Source organism: Oncorhynchus mykiss, chromosome 27 (genome assembly GCF_013265735.2).
Source record: "Oncorhynchus mykiss isolate Arlee chromosome 27, USDA_OmykA_1.1, whole genome shotgun sequence".
In the NCBI taxonomy this organism is placed as follows: Eukaryota; Metazoa; Chordata; class Actinopteri; order Salmoniformes; family Salmonidae; genus Oncorhynchus; species Oncorhynchus mykiss.
Window position 1 is genome coordinate 10079890 of NC_048591.1, and position 27479 is coordinate 10107368.

Genomic DNA, 27479 nt, shown 5'->3' on the forward strand with positions numbered 1-27479 from the left:
TATTTGTTGAACCAACGTCACAGTTAAAGAGAAACGGCCGTTACTTGGTCAGCTAAAAAACTATTGAAACGCAAAGGCAGTGGTGGCGAAAAGTATCTAGCTATTTTAATCTGTCAAATGTTATCGGTTCAGCATACCGATATTCAAAACTGTGGTCTAACGACGCCGATAGACTAGCTAGAAGCCACTTTGGGGACGCTCTGCCAGCGGGACTGACAGTAGACGGGATGATCTCGGACTGGGGTGAGTGAATAATGCAGTGGTCAGTAGCTGCAGGCAAACCTTGATCAGTTGCTTTGATGCCGCTCGGATAGTTTATCTAAAATGTGTATGCTTCATATGTGTATGCTTCATCTCTTAATATGAATGCATCTAAGCTAAAAACCGGTGGTCTTGAGTCACATTCAGGTGCTTAGCTATAAAAAAAAAAAAACTCTGCCCCCCCCCCCCCCTTTTTTTTTAATACACGGCCGCGCTCTGACTAGTTCGCGTGCACGCTCTGCTAACAAGTTAGCCTAGCTAGCCAACTTGCCTGCCATGGGTGTGGTGCGAGGTTCCAACCAACTGCTGCAGTATATCATTTTGGGGAGCTGCTAGCTCCTAGTGTATTAACCGTTAGTCCTTCATCCACTGCAAATGCACAACCATGAATCGAGATCATTCATGAATTGCTATAGAAGCTTAAAACAACTTCTGGCTGACTTTGTAGTTCGGTGTCATAGAGGCTTGCTCTCATTGAATTTGGCGCTGACAGTAGCTGGCTGTAATGTCACTGCTTCCTCGCCCCCGTACACCCACTCCCATCCCTGCACTCGAAGTAGCTGTCAGCTCAGGGTTTCAGTTTTCATCACTTTCAACTATCCATTATGTGATATGCATTTCAAACCAGACTATGTAATATTGCAGGTGAACTACCCCCATTTTAAAAATAGGCCTAACACAAATTATGACAAAAGCTGCCTGTTTGTATCCAAATGGTGTCATACACCCATTATAATATAAGTATAATTTATATTTTTAATATAAAACTAGCCATGGTTAGTAGATATAAACTATATTTTCATTAGTCTTTTTCTACTTTTGGATGACATTTATGGGGACATTTCACTGACTACCATTCCTTGTAGGTTTACAATGAAAACACCTTTAGATAACAGAGAGAGAGCACATCCCAGTGGTTGCTGCTGGCCTACATTGCATGGCCTATTCATGGCCTATAAAAAAAAAAACTTGACGTGAGTGTTGAGTGACCTGTGGAGGTCATAGGCAACTGCTATATTTACCATCTCTGTAACTTGATCTCTGGCATTCTGGATCGCTGTGCTCATACAATCCCTCCCTGGCTCCTTTCACTCAGAGGCTACAGCCTCCTATACAGCACCCTACTCTGGCTGTCCGCTTGATACGCCACTGGTGAGCCTCTCCACCAATTGACACATTGTTTCCCTTTTACAAGGGGTACCTTTCTGTTATTTTAACTGACAATCATTGTGTGTGGTGTTGGTTGTTTGAAGCCTAGGCTTACTTACTTTTGTTTGTCTTCATTTTGCTTATCCATATTTTGTTTTGTTAAAGAGACAAGGTATAACGTTTCTCAGAAAATCATCTTGAGACCTATTTATTCATTGGTAATTGTCTGTTGGCTGTGCTAGGCCTATTCGTTGAACTTCATTGGTTGTGCCAGGGTTGTGGGGACGCAGGTCTGTTGGTATGGTGTGTTTGGACCATATTGGGACGCAAGCGCTGGATTATTAAGATACTCAACAAGTACAGTATTTCCGAAACAGATAATTTTTTTGTGGATTTGACAACAAGCACTGAAGAATAGTCTACAGTCGTTATGCTTTTTACATTTTTTTTTATAGATGAACCTAAAATACAACTTGCTGACTGGAGACCTGTAGTGAATGATCACTTGGACCTATTTCTGTGCCTGTCAAGTGATGCAGTTGATGAGGAGGCATGAGGTGTAGCCTAGGCTACTGTAGGCTACCGGTAGATTGTTTTGTTATGGGATGTTTTGCTCCTCCCATAAAGCGGTGTTGTTTTAATGCAATTCCTTGAATTCTGTGTAAATTGAAGAGGAATAATTGGACATGATCAAACCAGTAATGTTAGAAAATGTATGTTCTAATGGCTCAACATCGATCTGCTAGCCTCATGGCAGTGGTATCCAACAAAGTCCATGTTAGCGAGACTGCAAATCCATTACCGTAGTCATTTTTTTTGCCCGGGTAATATCCGCATGGCTGTGTGTCTGTCATTTGATGTGTCTCTGTCTCCCCACAGGTCTGATCAGTGAGAGGTCCCTGTGACTGTGAATGGGTCTGTGAAATACATTAGGATGAGCGGGCTCCACTCCATCGCTGCCTGCGTGGACTGAGAGACACCGCCCTATACACAGCAGGTGATCATAACTGAATAAACACACGTGCACACGCGCGCACGCACAGCGTGCATCTCACAAACACGATGAGAGGCAAGCACTTTCTCAAGGACTGATGGTACTTTGGGAGTGAAAAACATGTTCAAAGATATGCAGTGGCTCCGACTCTCACACAGACACGAGGCTTAAACGGGCAATCAGCAGTTGCTACATCCATTTGTGGACTTCTAAATGAACGCTATGTACCCATTGATTCTTGAAGAATATAACTTAGAAATGCCTCACGAGGTCAGCTCAACTGTCGTGCCCCATCAGGACCCAAAATATAAGCTTGTTTTGTAAACAAAGTAAATGTAAACAAACCGTTTATACTGCAGCCTCAAAACACGGTTAAAACTATATTTGAGAGTGTTTTTTGAGAGTGGTTACATCCAACCCCACTTCTCAGCTTTTTGACGAAACAGGGGCGAGGAAGACGCTTTGTTATTGTTTCTACTGCTGATTGCCTCTTTTTAAAAAAAGAGACACAACGTTTGATTTGACCCTTTTCCTATAAGTATTCAGTACAGAACAACATTTCACACAGTGGCACAGAGCACGAATTGATGGTGTTTAAAATAGTAATGATGTCTAATTGAGCTAATCTTTAGGACAGCGAATAAGGAACGAAGTCACTTACAGCAGACATTGGGAGCGTCAATCACGCACACATTCTGCCCTTTCTGAGGTTACTTTGAGCTAGTGCTCTCATCAGAGTTACGAAACAGAAGAAAGGGGTTGTTGTTAATTGTGCTTTAACTGAGTAGGCCTATCTCTCAGCTGACCGGATGATATCAGAGTCTAATTCTTAGTGTATGGTAGACTGTAAAAAAAAAGCTCATTTAACCAATTGCATAATCAGCGTTATTCGGTGAGTTGGGTGCACTTCAGAAGGACAAGAAATTGAGCTAATGTGTGAACGTTTGTTCACTCAACAAACTTTGCTCACGGGAGCTGAATATCTAAAAAAAAAAAATGTGTTGAGGCGAATTACAAATTCATGTTTGCCTTTGGAAGGTATGTTGTTTCAGCTAGATTATATGCCCAAATGTTTAGCAAACTCACAACCCTATTGCCGCTGGTTTCCTAACGATTGTACGTTGAATCAACAAACTCAGCTTGAAGTGAGCTGAATTTGAACAAGCTTGTTGAGTAAAATTACAAATGTATGTTTGCTCAAAACCACGTCCGTCATTGTCATATTTCCCATCATGCTCTATTGCGGGTTGATTTTAAGAGTTGTTTATTTCAATACCTGTATGTTTGTGTCTACATTGATTGGTTTAGTAATCTTATGCAACACAAACATAAATAACATACATTTTTATAAACTTATCCAATCTGTTAGGAATTTGACTTTTTTGTTACTGTTCGAGTTTATATGATTTAGGGAGTCTCAATAATCAGTTTACCCTACCCTGGCAGTCATTCTCAATGCAGGTTGCGGGCGATTAAAAGCTTCAATAATAATGTGACATGTGGCATGTAAAACAGAAGTTCCAGACCACTGCATTAAGTTGCCACTGGGCAAACATGGGTTGAAGCAATGTTGTTTCAATGTAATTGGTCAATGTATTGTGACATGGAATCAACATAGAAAATACATTGGATATGAACATTTTTGAATAACTACTGTACTGTTTTCATCTCATTTCAACCAGCGTTGTAAACATTGATATTAGGGTAAAACTTACATTTAAATATATTGACTTAACCTGACTAACCGGTTGTTGCATCAATATAATTTCAACGTAATTATCAGAACTATGTATACATTGAAATTGTGTTGAAAATTTCACATAGAAACCTAAAATATATTTTTCATCCTTGTATTCAATATATAGTACACTGAGTGTACAAAACATTAAGAACACCTTCCTAATATTGAGTTGCAATGGACCCGACAAGGTGTCGAAAGCGTTCCACAGGATTGCTCGCCCATGTTAACTCCAATGTTTCCCACAGTTGTGTCAAAATGGTTGGATGTCCTTTGGGTAGTGGACCATTCTTGATACACACTGGAAACTGTTGAGTGTGAAACACCCAGCAGCGTTGCAGTTCTTGACACAAACTGATGCGTCTGGTACCTACTACCATACCCCGTTCAAAGGCACTTAAATCTTTTGTCTTTTCCATTCACACTCGGAATGGCACAGATACACAGTCGATGTCTCAATTGTCTCAAGGCTTAAAAATCCTTCTTTAACCTGTCTCCTCCCCTTCAGCTACACAGATTGAAGTGGATTTCACAATTGACATCAATAAAGGATCATAGCTTTCACCTGGTCAGTCTATTTCATGGAAAGAGCAGGTGTTCATACTGTTTTGTACGCTCAGTGTATATTGGGTGGTTGAGATTATGTTGAATTTTAGATTAGATTAGACATATTTTATTTTACCTTGTTTCAATGTTGATAGTCAAATGGTATGTTTGAATCAACTAAATTATCAAATGAAGACTTACATTGAAATAAAATGTGAAGACACAGTCCAACGATTTCTTCCTGAACAGGGACTCCTACTGGTATATGAGGGGTATTGCACTTCAGTGTGAACTTGTTCACCATCCAGATGCCGACCTCTATGTACCCTGCTTGGCTTTTGGAATAAGCGGCGCTATTGTCAGCTGAGCTATGACGTCAACACAATTATACATTGATCAGCTTCCATACTCATTTGCATTGACTACCTAAATAGCGTTGAAAGTAACTAACTTTTCTTACATGTGACCTTTATTTAACTAGGCAAGTCAGTTAAGCACTAATTCTTACACAAGCTGTATGTGAAAGTAAATTTGGGGTGAGGTTGGGTTGATGTAGGCTACATTAACATCTGATCTGCCCAACAAAGGACACCATGATTTCAACATGTAGCTAGGTACTTTCATTCATCCATGGCTGATTGGATTTTTGGAAGTTTAGAACTAGTTACCATTAGCCCTATAAATAGGATACCAAATGTATGATATTGATAATACACTTTTACAGTGTCATTTTTTTGGGGTGGGGGGGGTGATTTCAATTTTTTGTGATTCTTTTTTTATCTGCTGAAAGTTGCTTCATGGTTATCGAGTCTAAGGAGGATCAGTTCAACTGTTATTCCATTCTGATTGATATAGATTTTCAAAGAAGCTTTTCAAATTGTTATTAATAGTGTTGTTTTTTTCTAATTAAAGCATTTGTATCCTTATCTTTCAAAATGATAACTGGTTTGCCGTGTATTCGTTTTGTGAGGGCTGCGAGGTGTTTACCAGGTTTGTTTGCCATTAAATGGTGTGCTTTATTTGAGTTGTGGGCTCTCTTCAAAAGTAAAAGATCATAAGCCTGCTTAAGTTCAGAAATTGTATTTTCTTTACCATGTAAAGATTTTTTTAATGGTATTTTTTTAAGATAGTGATTTCTAACTCAGATTTAACTTTTGCCGAGTAAGAGATTATCATTCCCCTAATGCACGGCTTTAAAGCCTCCCAACTCGTGTTGGCTATTCTCTGTCCTCTATGTCTACATTTGTAATGGTAAAGGTCTTTATTTTTTTTGTTTATGTATTTAATACATTTCGGGTCTTGAAGGTGCGCTCTGTTCATTCTCCATATTCTGTCACTAAGCGTATTTTCTGTTGGTGTAATTAAGCATGATACAGGGGAATGATCCGGTATCACTATATCATGGATTTTAGATCCCAATGTGTTGTTGAGTGCATTTTGTTTTTAAATGTAGCTCATTCTTGAATAGCTTTTCTTACTTTGAGGGGGGTGGGGGGGAAGCACTAGTCTTTTGTAGTTGGGAATTATAGTAATCTCTGGGTGTCCTGTAGGAGTAACCTTTCAACTTTTCAATGTTATTTAGGTAGTCTACGTAAATGAGTATGGAAGCTGATCAATGTCTAAATGTGTTGGCATGATAGCTCAGCTGAGCATCTGGATGGTAGACTAGTTCTCACTGAAATGCATCACCCCTCATATATACCAGTAGATGTTGGACTGCGGCTTCACGTTTTATTTCAATCTTTATTTAGGTTGCTATAGCGTGACATTGAAACAATGATGTGGATTCAAACAAACCATTTTACTATCAATGCTGAGAAAAAGGTCACATGAAATATGTCTAATCAAATATTAAATTCAACATCGTTTCAACCAATCAATTGAATATAGGATGAAAAAGATTTGTCAAAGAAATTTCAACGTATACATAGTTCTGGTGATTATGTTGAAATTATATTGATGTAGCAACATGTTAAGTCAATGTATTTAAGTTGAAGTTTTACCCTAATTTCAATGTTTACAACGCTGGTTGAAATGAGATAAACAGCACTTGTTAACTTTTCTCAAATTTGATATTTGTATTGTATTGTCATAAAGAATTTAATTTTACACTGGGAAATATGCAAATATGGTAGAATAAATTCTCAAGCTGAATTGTATGTTTGCTCAACCCAAAATAAAAAATTGAGTGAACATACACTTCAAATTCAGAATGTATGCTGGTTCAGCTAAATGCCCACATGTTGAGCAAACTCACAATCCTATTGCAGCTGGTTGCCTTACAATTGTACGTTGAATCCATTTTTTAATTTTTTTTGTGCATAGAGTTGTGATGTAGACTAAGTTGGCATGGACAGTTTGCTGCGATTGACGGTGGGCCGAGTTAGGGCTTTGGCGTCAGTGAGGCACCTCACAGACGCTAGTCTCTTATCTGCTCACATTTCAGGGTAAATATAGCTCCCCCCTAAGATCCAGGCAACAGGGTACATTACGTGCTCTGATTTCCAACAGTATTCCCAATAGCATTTGGTTTTGTAAGATGACCAAATATATATATATATACAGTGGGGCAAAAAAGTATTTAGTCAGCCACCAATTGTGCAAGTTCTCCCACTTAAAAAGATGAGAGGTCTGTAATTTTCATCATAGGTACACTTCAACTATGACAGACAAAATGAGAAAAAAAATCCAGAAAATAACATTGTAGGATTTTTAATGAATTTATTTGCAAATTATGGTGGAAAATAAGTATTTGGTCAATAACAAAAGTTTATCTCAATACTTTGTTATATACCCTTTGTTGGCAATGACAGAGGTCAAAAGTTTTCTGTAAGTCTTCACAAGGTTTCCACACACTGTTGCTGGTATTTTGGCCCATTCCTCCATGCAGATCTCCTCAGTGATGTTTTGGGGCTGTTGCTGGGCAACACGGACTTTCAACTCCCTCCAAAGATTTTCTATGGGGTTGAGATCTGGAGACAGGCTAGGCCACTCCAGGACATTGAAATGCTTCTTACGAAGCCACTCCTTCATTGCCCGGGCGGTGTGTTTGGGATCATTGTCATGCTGAAAGACCCAGCCACGTTTCATCTTCAATGCCCTTGCTGATGGAAGGAGGTTTTCACTCAAAATCTCACAATACATGGCCCCATTCATTCTTTCCTTTACACGGATCAGTCGTCCTGGTCCCTTTGCAGAAAAACAGCCCCAAAGCATGATGTTTCCACCCCCATGCTTCACAGTAGGTATGGTGTTTTTTGGATGCAACTCAGCATTCTTTGTCCTCCAAACACGACGAGTTGAGTTTTTACCAAAAAGTTATATTTTGGTTTCATCTGACATTCTCCCAATCTTCTTCTGGATCATCCAAATTCTCTCTAGCAAACTTCAGACGGGCCTGGACATGTACTGGCTTAAGCAGGGGGACACGTCTGGCACTGCAGGATTTGAGTCCCTGGCGGCGTAGTGTGTTCCTGATGGTAGGCTTTGTTACTTTGGTCCCAGCTCTCTGCAGGTCATTCACTAGGTCCCCCCGTGTGGTTCTGGGATTTTTGCTCACCGTTCTTGTGACCATTTTGACCCCCACGGGGTGAGATCTTGCGTGGATCCCCAGATCGAGGGAGATTATCAGTGGTCTTGTATGTCTTCCATTTCCTAATAATTGCTCCCACAGTTGATTTCTTCAAACCAAGCTGCTTACCTATTGCAGATTCAGTCTTCCCAGCCTGGTGCAGGTCTACAATTTTGTTTCTGGTGTCCTTTGACAGCTCTTTGGACTTGGCCATAGTGGAGTTTGGAGTGTAACTGTTTGAGGTTGTGGACAGGTGTCTTTTATACTGACAACAAGTTCAAACAGGTGCCATTAATACAGGTAACGAGTGGAGGACAGGGGAGCCTCTTAAAGAAGAAGTTACAGGTCTGTGAGAGCCAGAAATCTTGCTTGTTTGTAGGTGACCAAATACTTATTTTCCACTATAATTTGCAAATAAATTCATTAAAAATCCTACAATGTGATTTTCTGGATTTTTTTTCTCATTTTGTCTGTCATAGTTGAAGTGTACCTATGATGAAAATTATAGGCCTCTATCATCTTTTTAAGTGGGGGAACTTGCACAATTGTTGGCTGACTAAATACTTTTTTGCCCCACTGTGTGTGTATGTATGTGTATATATATATATATATATATATATATATATTCATTCAAACATCTGGACACACCTACTCATTCAAGGGTTTTTCTTTATTTTTACTATTTCCTACATTTGTCGAATCATAGTGAAGACATCAAAACTATGAAATAACACATATGGAATCAAGTAGTAACCAAAAAAGATGATTGAGTAGCCGTCCTTTGCCTTGATGACAGCTTTGCACACGCTAGGCATTCTCTCTGAGAGATCAAAAGTACACAGTTACACTGTGATAAGTGGGAGAAGTAGGAATGGACAGACTGTGGGAAAGAGTGGCTCATTGTGAGGTTTCAGAGTTTAGGCCCTATTCAATTATATAGCCTACACCTGCTTGGGAATTACTGGATTTTACAGGTAAAGATGGTAACAGAAATATATCCTCTTCGGCAATAAACTTGGATTAGGCCTATAAGTCTTTTCAATCTATCTGCCCTTTCTGTATGCTCAAGTAGACTCCCATCTACTGGACCCTAGGCTATAGCTATAGCTTTGTATTTCTGCAGGGTAAGGGAATCAGGAAGTCAATGGGATCAGTGCAACACCTGCTTTCCTGTTTTGACACTGAGATTGTGTGGCAGTCAAATGGTGCTTGTTGCCATGTAGTCATGGAAACCCCCGTTTAACAGAGCCTTTGGGGAGGCTGAAACGCAGGGCAACTAGCATATTTGTGTGTTTTTGGTTTGAGAAATGAATAACATAATAGTGCTGTGCTACCGCCATCTTACAAATCCCATGTCCATTTAGGCTGTATTCCCCATGGATGTTGTTTGCGTTTTCCCATTTGAAGTGACGCCGCCAGGCTAGCCTGAACTTGTCTCAGTCAAGGCCCTCATTTTTTGGGACGAGACACCTGCAGCAGCCTAAACGATGTGTATGTTTATAATGAGGGCAATTAGGAATGGGTGGGAGTAGGAGTCAGGGATTACAAGTACAAGCACTCTCTCGGGTTTGTACATTTAGATAGACATGGCCAGGTTTGCCTTGTAGTGCAAACTGGCACTGTCGCTGTTGTTTGGTAGTGTGATGGAGGTAGTGTTCGATGTTTGTTATCACCTGTTCTCTGCCTATTTAAACAACACACTAAGAGAGGTTGACTTGAAAACATTCATCCCAGCGAAAACAGGGAATCACAAACAAGCTACATTATGTCTGCGTACTCTAGGACCTAGGGGTGTTATAGTACTGCTGTTTTATTTAGGGGGGGGGGGGGGGGACAAAACAATAGTGATGCAGACTACAGTATATTGACTTGAGATACTGGCCCATGTTTATCAGCTGTGTACCTTTACAGTCCAGCCATCTTTGCGCAGGATATAGGCGAAATGGTAGGGTGCATAAGCAGAGACCTCTTGTACCCACAGTGGGGTTTTGGTAAGAACCTAAGCAAGGTTCGGTTGGGCATGGCCTAGCTAAGCTAACCTAGCAGTAGTATTCCGGCTGGGTCTAGCTAGCGGCACAAAGCTGTATGTCTTGGCCTGGCTCCAGTGCTCTGCCTATTCCAGATCCATATGCTGAATTATTGATATATATATATATATATATATATATATATATATATATATATATATATATATATATATATATATATATATATATATATATATATATATATATATATATATATATATATATATGAAAGAGAGAGAAGCCTCCCCCACTGAACCCAACACGGATCGACAACACCAGATACTTTTATTTATTCAGACGCTGCACTGCCTGTCTCTCCTCAGGAACAGACTGTGCCACCAGAAACATTCGGGTGCTTCGCTTAGGTGCTTCTCCCATTACAGGATTCCCAGGGGGCGCGTTCAGCCGGCAACAATGTTGTGCAACCCATCGATACGACAGTACATCACATTATCAAGCATGACGTTCCAGTTGGTTGCGTAAACAGTGTTTCAGGGTTCTACTTCAGGATGAATACTGATGACACAGTTGATATTGTGTAATGTGTTCCAATGAGGGTCACATAACGTTGCTTGTCAAATATCTGTATCCTGTACACGAGTAAAACCTCAGGCTCGAGCAATGAGCCATGGTATAGTGTATTCAGCCCGTTGATAAATAGTGCACCCGTATGTTAAGAGTTGGATGATGCCCTAGTGACCTTTGGCATCCTACCTCTCTCGGGATCAGACAAGACTAACCCATAAAAACTAAGATGGAACCGATATGATATAAAATATACAATTAAATTTGGTGGTTATAAAGATTCAAATGTTGCTAAATAAGTTTTCATTTTTGGAAATGAAGTTTTTCCCGCTCACAGTCTGAAAATAGAAACAAACTGATTTCTGTTCTTTCTCTTGTCTTGTAGTCGATGCGGTCTTCCACTGCATCACCCGTGGCTGAGAACCCAGCATGTCTCGCGTCTCCACCACCGCCAAGCGTTACACCGGCTCCTCCTATACCAGTGCCTATAGCTCTTATGGCTCCTCCCTGACGCCCTCCTCCCTCAGCTCCTACACCTCCGACCGGGACAGGCTGCCCTCCTACAGGAGCAACGCTGCCTCCTCCTCGGGCTACTCCTCCTCCAGCTACCTGAGCAGCGCCGCCAGCCGCGCCCGCAACTACAGCACCTCCTCGGAGCTTGACCGGGGCCGGCCCATCCCCCGCACTGACCTCCTGAGCAGCAGCAGCCGGCGAAGCGAGAGCCTGAGCCGCACCCCGGTGAAGACCTATGGCTCGTCGGGCCTGAGCGGCGGCTCCGGTTACACTGGCTACAGCAGCTACTCCTCGTCCACCACGCCCAGCCGCTCCAGCTACCTCTCCTCGTCGCCCGGGGCCTCCAGCATCTCTCTCAGCCGCCGGAGGTCGTCGAGCCAGAGTGACCTGACGCGGGACCTGTCGTCCCTGGGCCTCACCGAGCCCACGTCCCCCTCCTGCTCCTCCTCCAGCGCCCTGAGGGGTTACCGGAGCAGGGCCAGCGATGTGGCCGACTCCTACAACAGCAGCCTGCAGAGCTCCAGTTATGGCTTGTCCCACAGCGCCACGCAGGAGGCCTTGAGCAGCAGCAGCCTAAAGAGCGGTGGTGGTAGCCGCTTCACCTCCTCCTATGAGAGGAGCGACAGCAGCAGCAATGGACGATCCAGCTCCCCCACCAGGGACTCCCTGGTAAGACCAGTGTTCTTCTGTTTGCTCAACTGTTTTGCTGTGATCTTAGATTTAGCCTCTCAGGCCACTGACATGGCAGACTGACACCATGTGGGGGCACTCATGGTCAGTACAGATGCTCTGCACAGTTACTATACAGTACTAAGATCCTGTGTTGGGGAACACTGTCACTCACTACACAGTATAAAATAGGCATTACACAATTGTCACAGTATTCATTCATTCGTACAGTATTGAATTAGAAAATGCATCTATGTCAGCTAGCTATATTAGGTCTATTTCCTATAAGAAAGGAAATTAATCTCACAGAGACAAGAACATGCTTAACAAAATCTCCAAGCCCCTATATGTAAGATTGTAAACATTCCTGTTGCCATAGCTCCCATAAGGTCCTCAGAAATTCAATTTCTCTCTATGATGATGAATCAGGAAGTTCCTCAGTGAGTCCGTAGCTATAGCCTGGTCCCAGATCTGTTTTTGCTGTATTGCCAACTCCTATGGGTCCTGCATGTTTGACGTGACAATGACCATAGGGGTTGGCAAGGCAGTGGGACCAGGCTAGACAAACAGGCTGTGTGTCTGTCTGTGTGTCACTAGCTATGTTTCCATGAACTTGTCCAGTGATTTAATTGTTTTTTTTAGATAAAATAGATTTATTTAACTATCGTGTGTCGTTAAAAACAGCTGGATGTAATGATGTCATACCAACAACAAAAAATGACCCGTTTAGGCAAATTGCGCATTTTATAAATTGTCGACAGCCTGTATGACATCCCCCCTATCATGTCTCAGGTAGACCGCAAAAGCCAGCATGGATAGAATGCAATAATTTACAAATATTTGCCATATTCTAATAATTCTTATGTGCCAACGTATCGCCACGGTTCGTGCCATGGTGAGACTTGCACTCCCGTAGATCTGTAATAATTGGATGATGAAACTTGCCAGCCAACCAGAAAAGCAAGGCAAAGCAATTCAGGCCTTGAAAGTCAGGATAGGCCTCCCGGGTGGCGCAGTGGTCTAAGGCACTGCATCGCAGTGCTAGCTGCAGAGACTCTGGGTTCGAGCCCAGGCTCTGTCGCAGCCGGCTGCGACCGGGAGGCCCATTTGGCCTAGCGTCGTCCGGGTTAGGGAGGGTGTGGCCGGCAGGGATATCCTTGTCTCATCGCCCACTAGCGACTCCTGTAGCGGCCCGGGCGCAGGGCCAATTGTGCGCCGTCTCATGGGTCTCCCGGTTGCGGACGGCTGCGACACAGCCCGGGATCAAATCCGGGTCTGTAGTGACGCCTCAAGTACTCAGGAGGCCTCGCATGGAGAGTAATGACATCTGCGGAGGTGGCTATCCTCCTCTCCCTCTCCTTAGAGAGCAGAGTGTGAATTAACCCAGTTACGGGATTAGCCCTGATTGCTGACCACTGTGGGAAGGAGAAGTGGGAAGGAGAAGGAGGAGGACATTTGTTTCACAACCAGCCAAGCTGTCTCTTTGACAAGGCTGTTTTGTTGTTGTTACTTTCGCAAACATCTATCACAAGCAGACAACCGTTAGCCTCGATGCATCCTGAAGAGTTTCATTACAGCACATCAACAGCCTCTTTGCCTGCCTGAGCCTGATGCTTGTGATAGATGTTTGCGTTAGCCTCGATGCATCCTGAAGAGTTTCATTACAGCACATCAACAGCCTCTTTGCCTGCCTGAGCCTGATGCTTGTGATAGATGTTTGCGAAAGTAACAACAACAAAACAGCCTTGTCAAAGAGATCGACTTGGCTGGTTGTGAAACAAATGGTGGCAAACAACCGTCAGCCTGTTTACTGAAGCCACTCAAAGGTTGTATGGAATCGTCTCCGTAATTAACAGTTATCAATCAATGAGGGAATGAATCTCCTGGACTTGGAACAGTGGAACTGGGTTGCCTATTGGACCAAGAGGTTCAGATTTTGTAATTAATGTCACGAGAGGATTTCGTGAGCCCTGTGCTCGAATGTTCTCATCAAGTCATTTTAATTATCCTTCCTAATTCTCATAATGTTCCACCCGGACCGGTTTAGAGAAGGGAGTTTATACAATAAATCCCCTTACTATGACAGGAGAGTAGCCAGAGCAGGTGAAGTAAGGGCTAGGGGGTCATGTATAACTGTGATTGCGCTGTATGTGGGTTTGATTTAGGAGATATGGGCTGAAAGTTCACCCCACTCTAGAAGATCAACTTGCCAAAGGAGGTTTCTAACCGCAAGGGTCTTTCCTGGTTAAATAAAGGTCAGCATAAATAAATATCTGCGCTGAATCTTCATCCTGACTGTCAGGCATCCCTGTTGGCTGAGTCACAATGTTCTGTCAGCTCATCCCTGTTGGCTGAGTCACAATGTTCTGTCAGGCATCCCTGTTGGCTGAGTCACAATGTTCTGTCAGCTCATCCAGTCCAATGGTTAGGAGGAGTTTTTATGGAGTCATGTTTTGAGGAATGTGTTGGATTATGACTCCGTGAGACCAGTAGGACTAGCAGCTCCTCATCAGAGCAGCTCTCTCCCAGGCTGAGTGCTGGAAGGTCAGGATGGAAGAAGAGAGGTCGTGTAGGTCAAGTACACTGGTGTATTGATCATTCTAGGAAGACTGATTTTCGGCCCCTCCCTGCCCACTCTCAAAGACATCTAATTATTCACCTCTCTCTCATTGATTAACAAGATGTTGTGTTTTACACAAGCATCAAAAGACAACTGGCCTAGCTGCTTACTTTAACCAGGTTTCCATCCATTAATTACCTGATGCATGACAAAAGTCACGACAGGGCTGATGGAAACAGGACATTCCAGTACAATTTAATAATTGTTGATAAACAATTTGTTCGCTCGACGTGGTGGGATCTTTTTGTCTTTAAAATTAATGATGCGAGAAATGAAGGTGGACACATCTTTATGCGCACATATTGATATAATAAGCACCATATCGAAGTAAACTTGAGCTGTGTTTGAATACTCATACTAACCACACTAACTGTACTATTTGTGACGTGAATTGAGTATATTGTATTCTTATTGGTCATAGTATGGATATAGTTAGTATGCCAAAAGTTCCCGGATGTCGTACTAAATTCACCAAAATATGAAGTATACACGGAGAGGACACTATTTCCGTACTTTATGGCATAATGCAATTCTTCAGGAAATGGGCGTGGCTTCACATCGTTTTCAGATTTGAAGAAAATGGCGGAAAATATGTAGTCGAAGTTGAGCAATGTAAAAAAGTAATGACTTTTCAAATAAGTTACCTTACACGTTATATTGGCTGACAATTTGTTAGCTACAGTTTTGAAGTCGGAAGTTTACATATACCTTAGCCAAATACATTTAAACTCAGTTTTTCAAATTTGCTGACATTTAATCCTAGTAAAAACTCCCTGTCTTAGGTCAGTTAGGATACCCACTTTATTTTAAGAATGTGAAATGTCAGAATAATAGTAGAGAGAATGATTTATTTCAGCTTTTATTTCATTCATTATATTCCCAGTGGGTCAGATGCAGGCAATTAGTATTTGGTAGCATTGCCTTTAAATTGTTTAACTTGGGTCATACGTTTCCGGTAGCCTTTCACAAGCTTCCCACAATAAGTTGGGTGAACTTTGGCCCATTCTTCCTGACAGAGCTGGTGTAACTGAGTCAGGTTTGTAGGCCTCTTTGCTCGCACAAGCTTTTTCAGTTCTGCCCAGAAATGTTCTATAGGATTGAGGTTAGGGCTTTGTGATGGCCACTCCAATACCTTGACTTTCTTGCCCTTAAGCCATTTTGCCACAACTTTGGAAGTATGCTTGGGGTCAATGTTCATTTGGAAGACCCATTTGCGACCAAACTTTAACTTCCTGACTGATGTTTTGAGATGTTGCCTCAATATATCGACATAATTTCCCTTCCTCATGGTGCCATCTATTTTGTGAAGTGCACCAGTCCCTCCTGCAGCAAAGCACCCCCACAACATGATGCTGCCACCCCCGTGCTACACGGTTGGGATGGTGTTCTTCGGCTTGCAAGCCTCCTCCAAACATAACAGTGGTCATTATGGCCAAACAGTTCTATTTTTGTTTCATTAGACTAGAGGACATTTCTCGAAAAAGTACGATCTTTGTCCCCATGTGCAGTTGCAAACCGTAGTCTGTTTCTTTATGGTGGTTTTGGAGCAGTGGCTTCTTCCTTGCTGAGCGGCCTTTCAGGTTATGTCGATATAGTACTCGTTTTACTGAGGATATAGATACTTTTGTACCTGTTTCCTCCAGCATCTTCACAAGGTCCTTTGCTGTTGTTCTGGGATTGATTTGCACTTTTCGCACCAAAGTACATTCATCTCTAGGAGACAGAACGTGTCTCCTTCCTGAGCGGTATGACGACTGCTTGGTCCCATGGTGTTTATACTTGTTATACTTCTTGTCAGATTTCAAATCAAATGTATTTATGTAGCCCTTCTTACATCAGCTGATATATCAAAGTGCTGTACAGAAACCCAGCCTAAAACCCCAAACAGCAACCAATGCAGGTGTAGCTGCACGGTGGATAGGAAAAACTCCCTAGAAAGGCCAAAACCTAGGAAGAAACCTAGAGAGGAACCAGGCTATGAGGGGTGGCCAGTCCTCTTCTGGCCGTGCCGGGTGGAGATTATAACAGAACATGGCCAAGATGTTCAAATGTTCATAAATGACCAGCATGGTCAAATAATAATAATCACAGTAGTTGTCGAGTGTGCAACAGGTCACCTCAGGAGTAAATGTCAGTTGGCTTTTCATAGCCGATCATTGAAAGTAATTATACCGCTCCTGCTGTCTCTAGAGAGTTGAAAACAGCAGGTAGGGACAGGTAGCACGTCCGGTGAACAGGTCAGGGTTCCGTAGCCGCAGGCAGAACAGTTGAAACTGGAGCAGCAGCAATCTTTTGATTTTCCCATGATGTCAAGCAAAGAGGCACTGAGTTTGAAGGTAGGCCTTGAAATACATCCACAGGTACACCTCCAATTGACTCATGATCCTAAACGAGGTCCTAAGCGATATCTTAACTGCCATTGATAAGAAACAATACTGTGCAGCCATATTCATTGACCTGGCCAAGGCATCACCACATCCTCATCGGCAGACTCGATAGCCTTGGTTTCTCAAATGATTGCCTCGCCTGGTTCACCAAGGCGGAGATGTCATTTACAAAATAGCCTCTAATACCCTATTCAATAAATTGGATGCAGTCTATCACAGTGCCATCCGTTTTGTCACCAAAGCCCCATATACTACTCACCACTGCGACCTGTACGCTCTCGTTGGCTGGCCCTCGCTTCATAATCGTTGCCAAACCCACTGGCTCCAGGTCATCTACAAGACCCTGCCAGGTAAAGTCCCCCCTTATCTCAACTCGCTGGTCTCCATAGCAACACCCACCTGTAGCACGCGCTCCAGCAGGTATATCTCTCTGGTCACCCCCAAAACCAATTCTTCCTTTGGTTGCATCTCCTTCCAGTTCTCTGCTGCCAATGACTGGAACGAACTACACAAATCTCTGAAACTGGAAGCACATCTCCCTCACTAGCTTTAAGCACCAGCTGTCAGAGCAGCTCACAGATTACTGCACCTGTACATAGCACATCTATAATTTAGCCCAAACAACTACCTCTCCCCCTACTGTATTTATTTATTTATTTTGCTCCTTTGCACCCCATTATTTCTACACTCTACCAGTGTTTTACTTGCTATATTGTATTTACTTCGCCACCATGGCCTTTTCTTTTGCCTTTACCTTCCTTATCTCACCTCATTTGCTCACATTGTATATAGACTTATTTTTCTACTGTATTATTGACTGTATGTTTGTTTTACTCCATGTGTAACTCTGTGTTGTTGTATGTGTCGAACTGCTTTGCTTTATCTTGGCCAGGTCGCAATTGTAAATTAGAACTTGTTCTCAACTTGCCCACCTGGTTAAATAAAGGTGAAATAAAATAAATAAATAAAAATGATGTCAATTAGCCTATCAGAAGCTTCTAAAGCCATGACATAATTTTCTGGAATTTTCCAAGCTGTTTAAAGGTACAGTCAACTTAGTGTATGTAAACTTCTGACCCACTGGAATTGTGATACAGTGAATTATAAGTGAAATAATCTGTCTGTAAACAATTTTGGGAAAAATTACTTGTGTCATGCACAACGTAGATATCCTAACCAACTTGCCAAAACTATAGTTTGTTAACAAGAAATTTGTGGAGTGGTTGAAAAACAAGTTTTAATGACTCCAACCTAAGTGTATGTAAACTTCCGACTTCAACTGTACTTTGTCCAAAATAACCACATAGCATATCATTACAGCAGTATGTACTGGCATGTTGTTAACTAGCTACCTAATGTTAGTTGGCTACTTATACTTCAAACTTGCCAGTGTATTAACGATAGGCTGTCTAACTAACTACCCAACGTTTATTGACTTGATTATTCCCGTCATTATTAGCTTAGCTAAATGGTATTGTCTTTGTGCGTTCTCAATGCTTTCGTAAATTCGCTCTGGCTATCTACTCCAATTTCAGAGGACTCTCGTCTGAGTGTGCCAGAGCACAGAATAATTCATTTACGAGCGCTCAACACCCGTTGAATATGGCCGACGTCAGTAAACGTCGGCAAAAAAAGCGTAATTAAATTGTCTACATATTGTCTACATACCACCACAGACCTAGGTTGGCACTAAAACCGCACTCAATGAGCTGTATTCCGCTATAAGTAAACAGGAACACGCTCATCCAGTGGCGGCTCTCCTAGTGGCCGGGGACTTTAATGGCCGGGGACTTTAATGCAGGGAAACTTAAATCAGTTTTACCTAATTTCTATCAGCATGTTAAATGTGCAACCAGAGGGAAATAAATTTGAGATCACTTTTACTCCACACACAGAGACACGTACAAAGCTCTCCCTCGCCCTCCATTTGGTAAATCTGACCATAACTCTATCCTCATGATTCCTGCTTACAAGTAAACATTAATGAAGGAAGCACCAGTGACACAGTCTATAAGGTAGTGGTCAGATGATGCAGATGCTAAACTACATGACTGTTTTGCTAGCACAGACTGGAATATATTCCGGGATTCTTACGAGGGCATTGAGGAGAACACCACATCAGTCACTGGCTTTATCAATAAGTGCATTGAGGACGTCGTCCCCACAGTGACTGTACGTACATACCCCAACCAGAAGCCATGGATTACAGGCAACATTCGCATTGAGCTAAACTGTAGAGCTGCCGCTTTCAAGGAGCGGTACTCTAACCCGAAAGCTTATAAGAAATCCTGCTATGCCCTCCGAACCATCAAACACGCAAAGCGTCAATACACGAATAAGATCGAATCGTACTACACCAGCTCCGACGCTCGTCGGATGTGGCAGGGTTTGTAAACTATTGCAGACTACGAAGGGAAGCATAGCCAAGAGCTGCCCAGTGACACGAGCCCACCAGAAGAGCTAAATAACTTCTATGCTCGCTTCGAGGCAAGTAACACTGAAACATGCATGAGAGCATCAGCTGTTCTGGATGACTGTGTGATCACACTCTGCGCAGCAAACGTGAGTAAGACCTTTAAACAGGTCAACATTCACAAGGCCATTGGGCCAGACGGATTACCAGGATGTGTACTGGTATGCGCTGACCAACTGGCAAGTGTCTTCATTGACATTTTCAACCTCTCCCTGTCTGAGTCTGTAATACCAACATGTTTCAAGCAGACCACCATAGTCCCTGTGCCCAAGAACACTAAGGTAACCTGCATAAATGAGTACCGACCCGTAGCACGTCTGTAGCCATGAAATGCTTTGAAAGGCTGGTCATGGCTCACATCAACACCATTATCCCAGAAAACCTAGACCCACTCCAATTTGTATATCGCACCAACAGATCCACAGATGAGTCAATCTCTATTGCACTCCACTCTGCCCTTTCCCACCTGGACAAAAGGAACACCTATGTGAGAATGCTATTCATTGACTACAGCTCAGTGTTCAGCACCATAGTGCCCTCAAAGCTCCACTAAGCTAAGGACCCTGGGACTAAACACCTTCCTCTACAACTGGATCCTGGACTTCCTAACGTGCCGCCCCCAGGTGGTAAGGGTAGGTAACAACACATCCGCCACACTGATCCTCAACACGGGGGCTCCTCAGGGGTGTGTGCTCAGTCCCCTCCTGTACTCACTGTTCACTCATGACTGCATGGCCAGGCACGACTCCAACACCATCATTAAGTTTGCTGATGACACAACAGTGGTAGGCCTGATCAACGACAACGATGAGACAGCCTATAGGGAGGAGGTCAGAGACCTGACTGTGTGGTGCAAGGAAAATAACCTCTCCCTCAACGTGATCAAGACAAAGAAGATGATTGTGGACTACAGGAAAAGGAGGACCGAGCACGCCCCCATTCTCATCTACGAGGCTGTAGTGGAGCAGTTTGAGAGCTTCAAGTTCCTTGGCGTCCACATCACCAACAGACTAACATGGTCCAAGCACACCAAGACAGTTGTGAAGAGGGCATGACAAAACCTGTTCCCCCTCAGAGACTGAAAAGATTTGGCATGGGTCCTCAGATCCTCAAAAGATTTTACAGCTGCACCATCGAGAGCATCCTGACGGGTTGCATCACTGCCTGGTATGGCAACTGCTCGGCCTCCAACCGCAAGGCACTACAGAAGGTAGTACGTACAGCCCAATACATCACCGGGACCAAGCTTACCTCAATTACCTCGACACTGGTGCCTCCGCACATTGACACATTGACTCTTTTCCCCGCTATTGTTATTTACTGCTGCTCTTTAATTATTCCTTTTTCTGATCTCTTACTTTTAAAGAAAATGTTGGTTAAGGGCTTGTAAGTAAGCATTCCACTGTATTTGGCGCATGTGACAAATAATGATTTGATTTGATAGTATGGGTATTCAAACACAGGTTTTGAGTCACGTGATGGCATGTTGTGTGGTCTTCCCACTATGACTCGGGAAAGCATGCAGTTTGTTAGGCTACAAATGAACTTTGTTGATGAACTTTCCACAGGGTGGTGAAAGTGCGTGGTGATGATCTTGATACTCCTTTCCAATAAATACTGAGGGTCTTATTCTGGTGACATGATGATCGATGCATGGCTGCCATTTGACAAATATCAAATGATCTCGCTCTTATCCAAGATAATCTCATCATAATGTAGGCTAGCCTCCCGCACTTGATCTGCGAGCTGCTGGCTAGAGTGCAGGTGCCAAAACCAGAGTGGGCACATTTGCTATAATATAACACAACAGTTTTTGTGACAAAACCATTGGTAGAGTTTAAAATGCAATTTGTATTCGGTACATAGGAATTTAACTGCAAAAGTTATTTTCATGTGCACTACGTCATCACGCACAGTTAGATGAAAACATCTATTGTGGGAACATTTTGAATATTCACATGAAAATCTGTCGCCAATTAAAGGGAAACCGAGCTAATGATATCAATCAATCAATTGTATTTTATAAAGCCCTTTTCCCTTGTTAAGGTTAACAGCATCATGAACTCTACAAAGTAGCAGGACATTTTAGCCAAAACTCTGGTGTCCTCAGCCAGGAGGCTGAAACTTGGCCGCAAGTGGATCTTCCAGCAAGACAATAACCCCAAGCACACATCAAATTCCACAACTAAACGGTTAATTGACCACAAAATCAACATTTTGCAATGACCATCTCAGCCCCCATTGAAAACCTGTGATTTGAATTGAAGAGGGCCGTCCATAAGCGCAGACAAAGGATATCAAGGATCTGGAAAGATCATGTATGGTAGAATGGTCTAAGATCCTTCCCAATGTGTTCTTTCAATGTCATAAAACATTTTAGAAAAAGGCTCAGTGTCGTTATCCTCGCAAGGAAAGGGTGCTAGAGTATTGAAAACAGGGGTGCCAATCATTTGGACCCCTATCATTTTTAGATTTCTTACTTGTTAACAAAATCTCTTTCTCTTAGCAATTGTATTAGTATAAAATAATATACATTTTTGGAGAATACAATATAGTTCAGTATTTGTATTATTAATTTTATACTGTATTTCTTGCTCATCTTTATCAAGGGTGGCAATAATTCTGGCTTATTGCAGCATAGATACTGGGGACCGAGACAGGGAGGGTCGGAGGACACTGTAGCCCCGTTCAAAGTTACCCCTGGCCAACCATGCAGGATATAACCCCACCCACTTTGCCAAAGCAAGCCCCCACACCACTTAAAGAGCAACTGCCCCTAAACACCAACTTCTCATTTAGAGAACAGCCCATGTGGCATCAATGTGAGTCCAACATTTATTCTACTGTCAAAATGTACTACAAAGTGAAAATAAGATCATTTTAGAGTTCTGTGAGAATTGTGGTCGTGACTGCAACAACTTTAATGGGTTGGGTTTGTTACAATCCTGCCCACATGCCCACAGCTTGCAGCACACAAGTAATCATAGATTTGGACTGCAGCTGCCTATGGGGGATAATTTGGACCATTGGTAAATTACACAATGTACATGGAACAATATGTTAAAATTCCAATATCTCCACATTTCAATGACCTAAAAACCTTAAACCAATGATAAATTGTAAAAATGCATATACAAATATTGAAAGCATTTAATGAAAAAAATAAAAGGTGTGAAACATGAAAATATTGTCTAATTTACATTGTGTAATTTATTGACGGTCCTTAACTATCCCCGGGAGATAGGCTATCCAATGTCAAACCAACTTTGCCACAGTCGCACACCAGCTGGCTAAAGCCAATTGGCAAAATAATTTGAAACTCACGTTTGAATTCAGTCATGGCCACTACCATTTCTTAATGAACCAAATCTAAAAACGAGGCCAAATCACAAAGGGCAGTCGCCCTTTAAGTGATATCAACAGACAATTGACTTACTACCCTGAGACAAGGCTGAGTATAGCCCACAAAGATCTCTCCCCACCGCACGAGCCTGAGGGGTCGCAAAACCGGACCGGATGATTACATCAATAACTCAACCCACCCAAGGGAATTGAGAATAGTGAAAAAAGCCTGGCATGACAAGATGCGCTCTGGTAGCGACGGAATGGGAGAGTGCGAGCAAAATAGTGGCTCAGCCCCCGTAATAAGATTCCTAGTGGAGAGTAGGGTGGTTCGTCACTCCAGTGCCTTGCTGTTCACCTTTGCACCCTTGGGCCAGACTACACTCAATCGTAGGACCTGCTGAAGAGATGAGTCTTCAGTAAAGACTTATAGGTTGAGACTGAATCTGCGTCTCTCACATGGATCGGCAGACCATTCCATAAAAGAGGAGCTCTAAAGGGGAAAGCCCTGCCTCCAGCTGTTTGCTTAGAAATTCTAGGAGCAATAAGAAATCTTATTGACCGTAGCATACGTGTAGGTATGTACGGCAGGACCAAATTAGAGAGATAAGTACAAGCAAGTCCATACAATGCTTTGTAGGTTAACAGTCAAACCTTGAGATCAGCCCTAGCCTTAATAGGAAGACAGTAGAGAGGCTAGCACAGGAATAATACTGTAAGATCAAAGTTTGGGGTTCTAGTCACGATTCTAGCAGCTGCATTTTGCACTAGCGGAAGTTTTAGTGCCTTATCCAGGTAGCCGGAGAGTAGAGCAGTGCAGTAGTCTAATCTTAAAGTGACAAAAGCAAATTCAAAGGTAAACTCGATGTATTCGGCTGTGATGATGCCTAGTCAACTGAAACCGTTCCTAATTAAGAGCGTCAGAAGTGGGTAGGATGACGAGTGATTGGGTTCCACCTCCTGTGACTGTTAGCAAGCGGCATTGTAAAATAGGCCTCCATGCCTATTATACTGCGTGTCCTTGGGAGTCGATCCACATAAGCCTACTGCGTGGGATTTGTGTTCAGCCTCACAAAGCTGATTGACCGACGAACCATGGGAAAGCATTGTGAAGGAATTTCCAGTTTTGTGACGCCATCCTGATCTCACATCATGCCATTTTATGTCATATAGCCAGGCACGGCCCGGCAAATGGTTTAATCCTAAAGCTCAGTGCTGCCTGCTCCAGCTGTTGCACACTACCCAGTGCCCTGGGTTGTATTCATTAAGGCACACTATAGCAAAATGTTCTGCAACGGGAAAAAATAAAATGAGCGTTTCTTATCGGTCAAGTTCAGGTACTCCCTCCCTAATTCAGTTAGTTTTCTTCCATTTGGAGCATAATACAACCCCAATACACAGCTCCTAGTTACAACGAACAATGGCATCGACATTAGAAGTGGCACTGAGAATAATACCTCCGTTATTTTCACCAAATCCCATAAACTCATTTTCAATGCCAAATCACTGGTGTGGTGGAATCTAACTCTAAACTCCCTCGTGGCAGTGGTCCTAGAAATAGCCCTGGCAGTAAAGTCAACTCCATCATCCTATCTCTTGACCCGGGGCGAGCTGGCTGGCACAGTCCTGGACACAGTAATAATAACGCTGTGTAGTGCTACACCTTCATGCACAGCCTACTGTTCTGTCTTCATACTGTACTATAGTCTGGGGTGGAAAAGCCTGGGCTTTAAAAACCTAGCTTTTAGGCTACTTCTCTATCACCCTTAGCGCTAAGTTTGAGTTACATAGGCCTACTGTGTTCTATAGTCCGCACAGCAACCCTTTTCCCTTTACCTGAGAGGGCTAGGAGGAGTTTTGGGTGGCTGAATAAGTGGCCAGGTCCTTACAACAGGTACTAACACACTTTCAGAACCATTGTACAACTCCTGTCAGATGAGACCCCCGGCTTCCCATTATGTGTCCGCAACTCTGCATAAGTGATGCCAGCCTATCACACGTGGGGGAAATTTGTCTGTCGTTTGTCTCTTGGTTGCTTTAGCCTAAGTCTGGCCACCTTGTTCAGTCCGATACAGTAGCATAATGCTTTGCTGAAAATGTAACGCCAGTCTGGTCTGTGTGAGAGCTTTAATACTGAGCCCTCTGGAAAACAATTACCCAGAACTCATTAGGCATTGTATTAATTCCGAGGAGTTTAGAGGGCGGGATCGTGAGAAATAGGTCTACCACTCAGCAAGCTGCCCATGATGTCAAACAGTAGCCTAACATTCACACTGCTCAACGTCAACATCTGGTTGGCTGTTGAATTTAAAGCCTTGGGGAGTGGATTCAAACAGTTCAGTGTGTAGCCAAACTGTATCTCTGTACTCTACTTGGCACTGAGAACAGCAGGCCTTTTGATGTTGGTATTTTAAGTGCAACGATGACCATTCAGAGCGTTTTCCTCCTTTCCGTTCCAGTCAGTGCCCGCAGAATGATGAGTAGCCTAAATATCAACAGAAACACAAAGTCCTTTCCATTAATGTTGTGTTCTGTATTTGAGTGACTGTTGGGTTTAGCCTAGTTTCAGAACTTTGAAATGTAGCCTAGCTTTATGCTGAACCATGGTATTACTTTCCTTTTGGTTGTGCTGACCAATTTGGGCGTTTACTTAAACAATTGAATCTCCTTGACATGCCCTTATCTAGGAAATGTGGTTGGCAGATGTTCATTGATCAAATGTGTAATGATTTGCCTAGCTAACCAGGTCTTTATCTCAGAAGTCAAAATACAAAAATTGATTTCTTTGTCGTGTTTTGTAGTTTGCTATCCTTTAGGCTCTGTGTTTTCTTGCATCTCCCCTCAAGGTGGGATTGTTTTACACACACACACACACACACATGCTCAGCCTGGTGAGTAATGGAATGTGTTCCTTGGCTGTTTGTTGTGTACACATGCTAGGTCACAAGACTGAGCCGAGGACATACTGCTCTCTCTCTCTCTTTCCCATTTAGCCTACACATCACCTCAATGAAACCCAGTATGTACAACAATATACCTCTCCTCTTGACTCACATTCATGTTTTGAATATTTTATTGAACCTTTATTTATCAAGGTTAGTCTCATTGAGATCAAATCTATGTTTCAAAAGAGTCCTGGTTCAGACAAGACAGCAGTTGTAGGGGGAACAAATGTTTCAGACAAATATCAGACATAACAACTTACAGACTTAGACACCATAAACAGAATGTGGTCGTAGACGACACATACATTACAGAAACAGACGCAATGCTCACGGCTTTTAATAAAGTTAGTCCGGTACAATTTAGCTCAGATGAGCATGAGTCACGTCACAGCCAGCAATGCTTTTGGTAGGACATGTGAATTTTAACGTCAGATTCCTTCTAGATCAGAAGCGCAATTACAGAGGAAGACATTTCGAAAGCCCAAAGGCTAAAGAAGTAGCTGTGGCAGCATGAAAGCAGTTTTGGTTCATTAACCCATAATCTATGGCAGTGTTGTTATATTTTAGTAGACCTATCTAGTAGATCATTTCATATGGAATCAAGGCAATAGTCTAGGTAGCTTATAGGTAGACAGTTCTCCTGGCAGCGGTCTGCTGTTCGCGCTAGGCCTAATGCTACTCTCTGCAGCTGTTATCCTACTCTGACTGAAGTTTTAGACCAGCTTCATATCGTCTCCTGTTTACCAATCCCCTTTCTTGGCAGACCGCTGTTCTATGTGTGACTGGTATGGGGAAATGTCATTCTGATCTCCTCAAATGTAATAGGCAACATCATTGCAAATACAATTATCTGTGTCGGGTACTCTGTACTTTTCCAATGCCTATGCCATTTGTTAGGTTTTAAGAGAGGTGGTGAACTTGAAATGGAGTGATGGAATTTTAGCTGCCTAAAGGCATCTGTATTTTCCCACTCACTTTTTTAATCCTAATGAATCGGGGTATTTTTAGACTTTGAGCAAGAGGGGTGAGCAACAAGATTGAGTGTTGAAGCCTGTAAACAAGCAAACATGTTTGTCTCTCATAAGGTGAGAGTTCAGAACTAACGGTGCTAAATGTTTATTACAGAGGGTGTCAAGTCAGCACTTTTCATTTTTATTGATTAACAGGAAATTGACAATGGTTTGTCAATTATTCCTATTTGTTCCATGTTCTACCCTACAATCTGTTTGTACCATGTTGTAAAACCTCACCTTTTGTACTTCTCACCTTTTGGTACTGTATGTAGCTCAAATATATTAGGCCTACCATATTCTCCTTCAGCAGAATTTTCACATTGCAGAGAATGAGCTCTTCTTTACTAGGAATTTACAAAAAAGGCTTGATCCTGATGTTTCTCCCCATCTGCCACAACGAACAGAAGAGCCATACTGTAGGCATCACAGTTTGACCTTCAAAATAGCCTGAAAACCTCATGCTGTGGCTGAGTTGCAGGTGTCAGAATTAACAGTCTTCCTCTGTGAAGCTATCTACAGTTGAAGTCGGAAGTTTACATACACTTAGGTTGGAGTCATTAAAACTCGTTTTTCAACCACTCCACACATTTCATGTTAACAAACTATAGTTTTGGTAAGTTGGTTAGGACATCTACTTTGTGCATGACACAAGTCATTTTTCCAGCAATTGTTTACAGACAGATTATTTCACTTAAAATTCACTGTA

The 27479-nt window shown here is 42.5% G+C and overlaps 1 protein-coding gene across 3 annotated transcripts in view; it reads left to right on the forward strand.

Moving 5' to 3' along the window:
• Window positions 1-11: 11 nt before the first annotated feature.
• The window catches only part of usp2a (ubiquitin specific peptidase 2a), a 41625-nt gene continuing 14157 nt past the window's right edge, over window positions 12-27479 (forward strand). For 2 of the 3 annotated variants that reach the window (XM_021587540.2, XM_021587542.2), the window contains exons 1-3: window positions 1303-1413; window positions 2290-2407; window positions 11197-11993. In XM_021587540.2, the coding sequence (XP_021443215.1) occupies window positions 11241-11993 (753 nt within the window). In that variant the 5' untranslated portion in view covers window positions 1303-1413; window positions 2290-2407; window positions 11197-11240. Of the gene's footprint in view, window positions 244-1302; window positions 1414-2289; window positions 2408-11196; window positions 11994-27479 lie in introns of those variants that run through there. The other variant, XM_021587541.2, reaches the window with a different exon arrangement.